This window comes from Monodelphis domestica, chromosome 3, assembly GCF_027887165.1.
Source record: "Monodelphis domestica isolate mMonDom1 chromosome 3, mMonDom1.pri, whole genome shotgun sequence".
NCBI classification, from domain to species: domain Eukaryota; kingdom Metazoa; phylum Chordata; class Mammalia; order Didelphimorphia; family Didelphidae; genus Monodelphis; species Monodelphis domestica.
This window is the reverse complement of record NC_077229.1, coordinates 105,864,308-105,876,237: the sequence shown is the minus strand read 5'-3', so window position 1 is coordinate 105,876,237 and position 11,930 is coordinate 105,864,308. Positions and strand designations below refer to the sequence as shown.

The 11,930-nt window shown below is 37.5% G+C and overlaps 1 protein-coding gene across 3 annotated transcripts in view; it reads right to left on the bottom strand.

Moving 5' to 3' along the window:
• Window positions 1-778: 778 nt before the first annotated feature.
• Window positions 779-11,930, bottom strand: part of TOP1MT (DNA topoisomerase I mitochondrial) — an 86,022-nt gene continuing 74,870 nt past the window's right edge. For 2 of the 3 annotated variants that reach the window (XM_056822948.1, XM_056822951.1), the window contains 4 exons: window positions 7,237-7,364; window positions 3,387-3,481; window positions 1,567-1,716; window positions 779-965 (listed from right to left, as the gene is read on the bottom strand). In XM_056822948.1, the coding sequence (XP_056678926.1) occupies window positions 863-965; window positions 1,567-1,716; window positions 3,387-3,481; window positions 7,237-7,364 (476 nt within the window). In that variant the 3' untranslated portion in view covers window positions 779-862. Of the gene's footprint in view, window positions 966-1,523; window positions 1,717-3,386; window positions 3,482-7,236; window positions 7,365-11,930 lie in introns of all 3 variants that reach the window. The other variant, XM_056822950.1, reaches the window with a different exon arrangement.

Genomic DNA, 11,930 nt, shown 5'->3' with positions numbered 1-11,930 from the left:
AGGACATAGTTTCTGATCTGTCCCCCAAGAAGGAAAAAGAGCATATTACCCAAGAGATAAATGGGATCCTGGCCTTAAAGAAACATTTTTCTTCAGAACCTAGAGGTATGAAGGGGAGACCTTGTCTTAATTGAGGATGGAGTTGAAAGGCTCACCTAGATATCAAGAGGCACTTGAGGCATGAGAAAAGCTAACAACTCTCACTGCCCCTACCTTCTGAAGCCCCTCAAATGCTGGAGTCTTTTTTTTCCCCTTTGGTGTGTTTTCCCAAATGAGAAAATTGATCTACCTGGTTTATAAGAGTGTAATTATTTAACTTTGTGAATCCATGGACTGTGACAACAGAGAACTCTAGAATGGGAGTTCTAGTTCCAGCTGATGCATGTCCTTAATGAGGAACAAAAGCTATCCATATTTCTACCTAAGGATGACTAAAATATTAAATCTCTTCCCTAAAGTAATGTAGGGCTTTGCATTTTAGAAAACCTACCAAACTCTATTAAATAAAAAGGAAAGTCACAATGTCTAAAAACTTCCTTCTATATGTCTATCCATTTTTCCCTACACAGGATTTGGCTTTGAATTTTCCCTTCAGTTGTTCATTAGTACCAATAAATTCGAGGGACAAATCTTAAAATAGAGATGGACTGCTGCATAAAACTTAATGGTGTCCTGAAGCTAGGGAAGTCAAAAGGCTGATGAACTTGGGCAGTTCACATCACAAAGGAGATTCCAGTTGTGTTTCAGATGAAGACACAAGAAACAGAATCAGCACTCATTGCAGAACCAAAAACCTCTTTAGTAAAATACTTCATTGTACAAAATTCCTCCCAATGTTCAAAAATAGATACAGAATTATAGCTTAGAATTCAAACTCTTCATCTGCCATATCAATTGCCCAGGCAAACTTCTCTCTCTGAGTCTTATTATAAATCTTCTCCACTGGCACTCCAAACTTCTTACACCTGTGGAAAGGTGCAACATATTGCATAATGAGTACATTATTAGTGTTACAAGAAAACAAATGCTACATGAAGTTAAAGAGTTAAATCATTACAAAAGGGGAAGTAGGAAGAGAAAGGGAGTGGAAGGACAAATTAGAAAAACATAGAATATTCTTCCCATTCAATTTTAGAGAGGGAAGGAGCTGGAATCAGTTCTAGGGCACATAGGGAACTCAATAGCCAATTCTGGTTTTGCAAACACGTGTAGAAGGTGGAAGCAAGGTCAGGGACTGGAACATGAATATCAAACTGTGATACCATCCTGTGAACAAAGGTCAAAATAAGCTCAGGGTGGTGAGTAAACCCACTACAACAAATAAGGGCTTAAGTTTAAAAAAAGAGCTTGATTGGGGAAAAGAGGAAGATGAAATGAAAGGTCAAGACCATTACTAGTAACAGATGAAGTCAAAGGTGGATGACAAGAGGTCTTATAAAAATTAATCATCTGCTTCTGCCCCTTTCAATTAGTAGGTCCCCACCTCTTCTGAGCATAAACCAAGACCCCCGAAACATATTCACATCTAGAAGAAGGTTCCACCAGTCTTTTCCTGTCTTTCCATACCAGGCAACACTAATCCTGGGATCCAAGTAGTTGAGTTTGGACGTGCCCAGGGCAACCTGCTTGTTTTCTTCTTTGTCTGTGGCTTGGGTGTGCAGCCTCATGAGCTGTTCTTCTAACTTGGCCAGCAGTTTTTTCTTTTTGTCCACATTACTAGGAAAACAAGAATTAAGAACAAACTAAATCACCTTTTTTATCTAAATGTCTGTCTGCCTCCAACCAGACTGACGTCAATGAATAGGAATGGAAGAGCAATATCTCCTACAACCTTCTTCAGAGGAAGCTGAGGATGTTATAGTCAGAAGAGATCTTGGCTGGCACCTGCCTCACAATAAAAAAAAAGGATAGGCAACCCACAGAAGGCTTGTCCCATGTCAGACAGTGCTGGGGGTCAGAATTCAGCACACTGCAGGAAGAAAGAATTGGCTTCTTGGCCTCAATCTTACTGATAAAAAAATGTAACAGAAAACTTAAAGAAACTTCCTGTCATCTCTCAATTTCTTTTATTTTTCAATTGCTTGTTCACTGATGGGGATAAGAGGTAGGTGCTTTTCAACCCAGAAGCAAACCAACAGAGTGAATGGGGCTTTCTTTCCCTTCCTCCACATATGGCAGGTGAATAATGGAACTTGCTTGTCAAAGCTGGGAAGTAGGAGATATAATCCAAGTTTACCAACTCAACATTGGCTGTGGAACCCAAGACTGCTCCAGATGTTAACCTAGCGTACATAATATCTAATGCCTAAAATGTCCAGTGTGGATCTATGAACTCCAACAAAATAGGGACAGTCTCCTTTTCTCCAGGGGAGGAAAGAGGTTACAGTTCAGGAATAATTCCTGAAGAAAAAAAGGATTCTGCCCACCTTCTGGCCCTATATTCTCACTCATGGAGAGAAAGGAAAGTCAGAGAAGCTATCCAGGGCTCTATTTTGGCAAAGGGTTGGGCTGAGACCCCATAATATACTTTTATTGCCTTAAAACTTTTAAGACTAATAATAAAAATCAATTTTGTCCCCTCACCTCACCCCAATTATCTGGATGTCTTCAGTAAAAACTCAGGTACCTGGAAAAGTATATAAAATATACTATAGTTTATATACTTTATATAAAATTATTTCTTAAATTATTAATTTATATAAAATTATATTAAAATTATTTCTCCTCTCATCCATCCTTCCAAATTGCTGGGCTTTCTGATATGAATAAGTATTGTGGTCTTGCTACTCCTGTGTCTTGGATCCATCCTCTTGCTATTTTCACATCAGTGTCTCTTGGTTTCTCCGCTAATGCCAGTGTTTCTGTCTCTTTGGCTAATTTTGGGCAAGTTTTATATGAAGCTCTTAGAACCACATGAAGGAGGATGAGATGGTGCTCGTGCCTTTTTGGATTTCCTGATTTAATGGGAAAGTCTGGTGGGATTCCTAATTGTAAGATGTCTTGAAAGAACTGAATCTAATCCCATTATTTTACTCATAAGGAAATAGACTAAATGACTTGATCTAGGCCACCCTGTGTTGGAAGGGGCTAGAACCAAAGCGTGTCCACTGACTTCAAAGCCCAGCAGTCTTTCCACCAAACCATCATATGTCTCAAACCAGCACCGAGTGGTCTTAGATCAGTTATTAATCAGCACAGTGACAAAATATAGACCAGCTAAGACTTAACCGTATTTATTCATGCCTGACTGAATTTGGTACAACTGTCAGAAAACTATTCAAGGAAACATTTTAACTGCAATGAATTAATTCACTGATACTGGTGAATACTAGATTAGAAGGGTCCTCAGCAGATGCATCTGTGGAAATTTGATGTGCTGTGCTTACCTCTCAGATTTGACGTCCTTTTTCACTTTAGCGTCAGCCTTTGCTCTCTTTAGCTCCTGCTTTGCCATGGCTAGCTGCTCCTTTTTAGCATTAATCTTCAAAAGAAAATTCAATTAGACATGCCCTTCCATGGAGAAACCTAAGAGTTGGATGGTATCCCAAAGAGAGTCTAGGCTAAGTGGAATGTCAACAGGAATTCCTTCTCCAAGATTCCTGACCAACGGTCACCCAGCCTTCATTTACAGACATCTAGTAAAGAAAAACTCACAACCTTTTGAGGGAGCCTAAAGTTTTCCTCATAAAGAAATAAAATTTGTGGCCCTGCACTTCTCACCCATCAGGAGCCAAACAGAACAATGAGTCAAGTGTCCCTTCCCCATTACAACCCTTTAAACACCCGAAGGCCCAACTGCTATCAATTCAGGAAAGGCCTTTAGCTGTTCCATTTAAGTCCTCTCTACTTTAAAAAAAATTATCACTTTTTTATCCATTATGCAGGCATCCAATCAGAAAAGTAAGAATGAATACATTACGGCATATTGGATGTGCCTTTCCTTGAAAAGATGCTACTGACCCATTATCTTGAATAAATCTGGAATTCTAAAACACTAAAATGTAATCTAGTAAATCTTAAAAATTAAGTGGGATATAGAGAAAGAACTATGGGAATAGATATTCAGAAGAAAACATATGATTTATCACTTGCTTATATATGGGTATATGTTTTGGTTTTAAAAGATTATTACAAAAATGAATAATGTAGAAATAGGATTTGAGTGATAATACATATATAACCCAGTGGAATTGCTTGTAATTTCTTGGAGGGGGGGAGGGAAGAATGGAGGGAGACAATAAGAATCATGTAACCATGGAAAAAATTGTAAGTAGGAATCATGCTCTCGATTAAGAATATTTTATTATGCTCCTGATTAGAGAAATGCAAATCAAAACAACTCTGAGGTATCACCTCACACTGAGCCAACTGGCCAATATGACAGTAAAGGAAAATAATAAATACTAGAGGGAATGTGGCAAAGTGAGGACATTAATGCATTGCTAGTAGAGTTGTGAATTGATCCAACCATTCTGGAAGGCAATTTGGAATTATGCCCAAAGAACTTTAAAAGAATGCATGCCGCCTGATCCAGCAATACCACTATTAGGTTTGTATACCAAAGAGATAAAAAAAAATGGGAAAAGCCCTTTTTGTACAAAAATATTTATGGCCATGCTCTTTGTGGTAGCAAAAAACTGGAAAATGACAGGGTGTCCATTGATTGGGGAATGGCTGAACAAACTGTGGTATCTAATGGTGATAGAATACTACTGTGCTTAATTTCTATATGAACTGGAAATACCTCCATGAACTGATGTGGAGTGAAATCAGGAGAACATTACACACAGTAATTGAAACATTGTGGGATGATCAAATGTTTGACTTTGCTACTAAAAGCAATGCAATGATCATGGGCAATCCCAAAGAACTTAAGAAAAAGAATGCTCTCCAGCTCCAGAGAAAGAATCATGGGAGTAGAAATGCAGAAGGAAAACATATGATTTATCACTTGTATGTATGGATATATGATTCGGGGTTCATGTTTTAAAAGATTATTAAGAAAACGAATCATATGGAAATAGGTTATGAGTGATAATACATGTATGACTATTGATTTAGAATCTTGAACCCATTAGACTACATTTCCCACAATCCCCCTTTCAATGTCCTGTTTTGTGCGGCTCCTTCCATGGATGAAGTTTTGAGTTTCGGTTTCCACCCACGTGGTCTCTTGGGCTGGTATCAGTGGGAAGGCCGGAGTGCCTTTTGGCTTTTCTCTTTTTTAAAATTCTCTGGTTGTTTTTAATTTCTCTCTGCTCTAAGTGGATTTTAATAAATAGTATTAAAATAATACTAGGAATATTGAATATTAATTTCAATCTTTACAATAACCCAGTGGAATTGTTTGTCAACTCTGGGAGGGGGGGGAACGAAAGAGGGGCAGGGAGACAACATAAATCATGCAACTATGTAAATATTTTAAAAATTAATAAAATTAAAATAAAAAATATTTTATCATGAATATAAAAGCCGTACATTATCTGCATTAAACATCAACTTTACTTTATAGTTACAAAGAAAATATGTTATTTCATTTGATTTTCTTCTTAGACCTAAATACTAAGGGCAGATATGAGTTTCCATTTTAAAGATGAGGAAACTGAGTCAGAGAAGTTAAATGATTTGCAAAGTCACAGTGCTAAAAAGAATCCTGATGCAGAACTCAAACTCAGATTCTAAGTCTAGTGCTCTTCCTACTCCAGACTCAGGTTTCTTCACTTAGATTTTCCATTTACAAAGGCACCATGGTACTTGGCTCACAAAAGAGAGCTATGGAAGCAGTCAAGCAGAGAAAAAAGTGCACTGGGTTTGGATGCAAAAGGCCTGGGCTAGAACCCCAATTTTGCCCCCTTTTCTCTTGGCTCTTCATTTCTTTACCTGTACAGTGTGGGGGTTACATATGATGACCTCTAACCCAATGGCATAATATACTCGAGTTGACCACTACTGCTTCCAGACAGATTTCTTCTGGTCAGAAATCACATTCCAAAGTCTATCATGACCAAGAGGGAGAGAGAGAATTTGGGGCTCAAGATTCTTTTTAAAATGCTGTAAACTGCCATAGCACTGCTGAGTTTGTACCCCAAAGAGATAATAAGGAAAAAGACTTGTACAAAAATATTCATAGTTGTGCTCTTTGTGGTGGCCAAAAACTGGAAAACGAGGGGATGCCCATCAATTGGGGAATGGCTGAACAAATTGTGGTATATGTTGGTGATGGAATACTATTGTGTTCAAAGGAATAATAAAGTGGAGGAATTCCATGGGAACTGGAACAACCTCCAGGAACAGATGCAGAGTGAGAGGAGCAGAACCAGGAGAACATTGTGCACAGAGACTGATACACTGAGGTACAATGGAATGTAATGAACTTTTCCATTAGTGGCAATGCAGTGATCCTAAACAACTTGGAGAGATCTACGAGAAAAAATACTATTCACATTCAGAGGAAAAACTGTGGGAGTAGAAACACAGAAGAAAAACAACTGCTTGAATACATGGGTTGAGGGGATATGGATGGAGATGTAGACTCTAAATGAAGATCCTAGTGCAAACATCAACAGCATGGAAATAGGTTCTGATCAAGGACACAAGTAATACCCAATGAAATTGCACATTGGTTATGGAAAAGGTGGGAAAGGGGAGGGAGGGAAATAATATAATTCTTGTAACCAAGGAATAATGTTCTAAATTGATTAAATAAATTAATTTTAAAAAATTAAATAAAATATTGGAAACTATTTTTATATGTAAGTAGGGGGAAATTAAATATTAAATTAAAAGAAAAAATTGATTAGATATCAATCACCTTTGGAGTATGTACATTTTATATAAATTTGTACTCCTCTTTTCTTCTTAAAAGGAAAGTTTGGAAAATCCATTCTTGTCTCACTCTAACCCTTTGATTGGGATAACAGATATGAATATACTTAGCTCAATGTGCAGGAACCTGGAACAAAGTCAAAGTCACTCCCTACCTACCTTAATGGGGTAAATGGACATCAGTAGTTGGGTAAGATAATGCAAAAAAGGAAAGTTTCCCTGAAAAATAGCTCTATGACTTCTAGAAACTTGGCTTAGAGATGAGGGGAGGGGTGTCAGTTTCTTCCCATGCCCCCCCTTACCCCATATTCAGGGCCACATGTTTAGAAAATAGATGGAAAGACTGTAGAGATGTATTATACTGATTACTACCTCATTTACTAGAGATATCAATAATCTTTACCCACTTACCTTTGTCTGGAGATTTTGCATGGATTTCTCAAAAGTCTTAGGTGTTGCCCGCTGATGGTTGCACAGAATGGCTACTGCTCGGTTTGCTCGATTGTAGGACAAAATTTTCGCTGCTATATTATCTTCAGCTAGAAGATGCAGACACATGTATGAGAGCCAAAATACAGTAAAAAACAAAAACCCTGAAAGGAGTAACAAGGATCTCAGGAATGAATAGGAAGAATATGTTTGGGGATGTAGTAAAACATACAATGACTTCCTTCTCAGCTCCAGTAATCTAACCAATTCTTTGGGCTAATTCCAACCACACTTTCATAATGAGCCAGTCAATTGTTTTTTCCCAAATGGAGGAAGGATCTCTTTTTGTATAACAATGAAAAGTCTAACCTCCCTTTTCTGGGCCTCAGTTTCCAAAAGGAAGGCCTAATCTCTAAAGGAGGGTGAAGAGATTGAGATCCACACCAGTTCTAAAGTTCCATGAATTAAAAAAAAAAAAGGGCCATATACTTAAGCCTATGTAAATCAATCACTACCACTCACTCTAGAGGTATGGGGGATCAGCTACTGTACCCATTTCTCTGGTACTGGCTTCAGAGGCAGCCTCACCCCAGCCTCACCCACTATTATCATGTGAGAAGGCACGATCTACCTTACTTACCTGTCAACAAAACTTAGGCACAACAGTGCTTCAGTCTCTCATAACTATACTATGCCAGGCTCTTCATGGCCAGTATTATGTTGAGGACACAGAACTGAAGATCAGTCAAGAGCCCAGCACATGTTGCAGAGGCAGGTTCTCTTCTAGGCATGCATCATCATCTCTCCCCACACCCATGCTAACATTAAGCAAAATAACTGGCACCAATAGTAAGATATATTTATTGATACAAATATCTGATCTGCCTTCATCCCCAATTCTTTGGTATTTGGAAAAAAGAATGTAGGTTAACACCACTGTCTTGGCACATAGATCCCTTCCCCACAATCATTTTACCTATTTCTGAAATCACTTCACAGTCTCATTCATCCTCAAATGGGTCAGCCCTATACCTCCCTCCCTAGTCCCTGGTTATTCTCTGCTGGGCATCCTATTCTTCTGCCCTCTGGAACCTTGGTTCTATCATTAACAAACTCACCTTTATCATTCTCTATCCCTTCTTACCTGGTTTGTTCCAGAAGCTCCTATATCCCAAACTCCCTTCTCTAGTACCAAGTATTCTTTTTTTTTTTCCATGCCTGCCAACACATTGAGGACAGAAGAGACATAGTAGCCACTTTTGGCTTCTTAAAACTTCCAGAACCTTACATTGATGAAGTCACTCAGTAACCTTTCCCTTAAGGTTCACTCAATGTTTTTTATCATTTTGTTGAGCCAAGAATTTAGTATCTGAACCTCAGTCTCCCTCCTAATCCATGTCCTTGTGATTGTGTACTTCAACATCCAGGTATGACATCTTGAGAACCCTGGCCTTCAATTCCTCAGCCTCAGCTTTCTTGAGCTATCCCTTCACTCTACCTCAGTAACTCACAGAAACTGTCAAACCTAAGATCTTACCATCACTACTCATACCTTTATGATATTGAAATCTGGACTCGAGTGATTATACCTTTCTGTCCTGTCAATTCTATCTCTGTCTTAACCTTTACTATGACTTCTAGTCTCTCTTATCCTCAATCTTGACCAATAGGAGGCAGATACAATTATACATGGTCCTCTATCCTCAAATCCCTTTATTTTTTTAGTGTGGTTCTAGCTTTTCTGAATTCTCAGTTTCTCTCTCCTTATTCACTCCTATTGCTCTATTGCTGACCAATATAAAACAAAATCACACAACTCGGGTCACTACAAATTTGTTTTCTAATTTTAATTAAACCATTAGTGCTGTGTGACAATCTCTCATGCCCTTAATATCATTTGCTCCTATTCCTATCAAAGATTTAACTTTTGGAGAGCATTCAAAATCGACTGCCTAAAAATATATCTCTCACCTTTAAAAACATCCTCCTTTGACCCTGCCATCTTCCTGAGTTATTGTTCTATATTTTTCCTCCTTTTTACAGTCAATGCTTAGAAAAAGTCATTTAAAGTAGCTGTCATATACAATGTCCCTGAACAATCTGCAGGGATCTAAAAAACACTATCCACAAGCAGAAGATAAACTGTGGGAGTAAAAACACCGATGAAAAGAAACTGCTTGACTACAGGGGTGGAGGGGATATGACTGAGGAGAGACTCTGAATGAACACTCTAATGCAAATACCAACAACATGGAAATGGGTTTGAATCAAGAACACATGTGATACCCAGTGGAATCACGCGTAAGCTATGGGAGAGGTGGTGGGAGGGGGGAAGGGAAGAAAAGAAAATGATCTTTGTTTCCAATGAATAATGTTTGGAAATGACCAAATAAAAATTAAAAAATAAATAAAAAATAAAGTAGCTGTCATTACTTTCTCACCTCCTACTCACGTCTTGAACCTTTATTGTCTGATTCTGACCATAAGAACATTGAAACTGCTTTAAAGTTATTAAAAAACTTCCAAAAAAAATCATACCTACATTTAATTTCTGACCTACCTCTCCCAATATACTTCTATCCTCCATCCCCTAAAACCAGCTCCAGTAAAAAAGAAAAAAAAAGTCTAGCAAAGCCAACATATTCAACATAACTGACACTAGATGTAGGGGCTTCATGCCTGTAGTTCCCTACCTCTGAAAAGAATGAGGGGAAGTATCCTTCTCATCTCTCTTCTTTGGGTCCAAGCTCAGTCACTCTAATTTCACCCCATTTGTTGTTGCCAGTTACATTACTTGTCATTACTCTGTATACAATTTTCCTGGTTTTGCTGACTTTATTTTGCATCATTTCATATGTCTTCCTATACTTCTTTGTATTTATAATATTGTTTCATAAAACTTGGCAATATTCCCTTACATTTATGTGCTACAATTTGTTTGGTCATTCTTCGAATGGTGTTTCTTGTTCTTTACTACTACAAGAAACAATGCCATTATTATTTTGGTATATTTGAAGTCTTTCTTTTTATGCTTGCGTAATCTTATATAACCTATCTCCTGGGGGAATATGGGTAGCAAAGAGATGTCTGGGTCAAAGGTCATGAACATTTAAACCATTCTCTTGGTATAACTCAAAATTGCTTTCCAGAATGATATGCTTATCTTTCTACAACCCTCAAATACCAACAATCTTAATGGTTAAATCTGATAGCTTTATTTCAGATCTTGATCTTCTCTATAGTCTTGTTAAAAACCAAAACTCTTTTATTGAATATATTGTTCTAATACATAAAAATCTTAGCATATGCCTCATTCACTCTACCAGACTCTTTATAATAGTCATTAAAAGAATAAAACAACCTAACAGAGTGATTGCAAATGATTCTACATATAAACTTGCACTTCTTTTTCTGTTTGTCCAAGCCCAAAAAGATGGACAAAATGCTTTGTAAGTATCAACGTTTTCTTTGTTTTTGAGCTGTTTTGTTGCCATTTAAGGTGTCTTCACTTACAAAGGTATAGTATTGCATGTCATGTTCTTTACTCTGTTCACATTGCATCTTATATTAGTCTTCTTGAATTTCTTTAAATTTTCACTCTTTGTGGTTCCTTATGGTATACTAATACTACCAATACTCCATTACATTGATACACCTCACACATATCCAGTCAGTTGCCTAATGTTGCAATTTCTAACTTCATCTAGCCCCTTCTCCTTACTCACACTGTTGTCTCTCTGGGCTTGCCAATTTAAGCACTATGTTACTCTCACCTGGGCTCTGTGCCTCAAATCTTTCCCATGCCAACTTGATAGCTATATCAGCTGTCTCAAAGGTGATTTTCTTTGAACGTTTAAAGTTTTGTACAATCTGGCCTCAACCTACTCTTCCAAACTCATTCATTGGTAAATCTAGATGGCCCAGGTTATAATTGTTATATATGATTTTTCTTCCAGTAGGTTCCATGATATTACTATTTTTCCTTTAATCTGAATAAGTTATTACACTGTCCATTTTGTTTCAGACAGTTGGAATGAATATATAGTATTGATTCTAAGACAAAGATAAGGGTTAAAAAACAAACAAACAAAAAAAAAACTGACAATACAGTACACCTTGGTATAGGCTGCCATCATCTCATACCTGTCAATAACCTGCTGTGGGTCTGCCTGATTCAAGACTTTCCCTAGTATATTCTCCACTCAGTTGGAAAACTGATTTCCTTAAGCACAGATTTAACCATGTCACTCCCCTATTAAAAACAAAAACAAAACAAAAAAAAAAACAAGGCCCCCTATTACCTACAGGATCAAAGATAAAATTCTGTTTCGTGTTCAAAGCCCTTCTTAACCTGGTCCTTTCCTACCTTTTCACTTTTCTTCTTTTTATTTTATTTTATTTATTTATTATTTTATTTATTATTTTTTAATTTTTATATGGACATTTCCAAACACTATTCATTGAAAACAAAGATCATTTTCTTTTCTTCCCTCCCCCCTCCCACCACCTCTCCCATAGCCTACGCGTGATTCCACTGGGTATCACATGTGTTCTTGATTCAAACCCATTTCCATGTTGTTGGTATTTGCATTAGTGTTCATTTAGAGTCTCTCCTCAGTCATATCTCCTCAACCCCTGTATTCAAGCAGTTGCTTTTCATGGGTGTTTTTACTCCC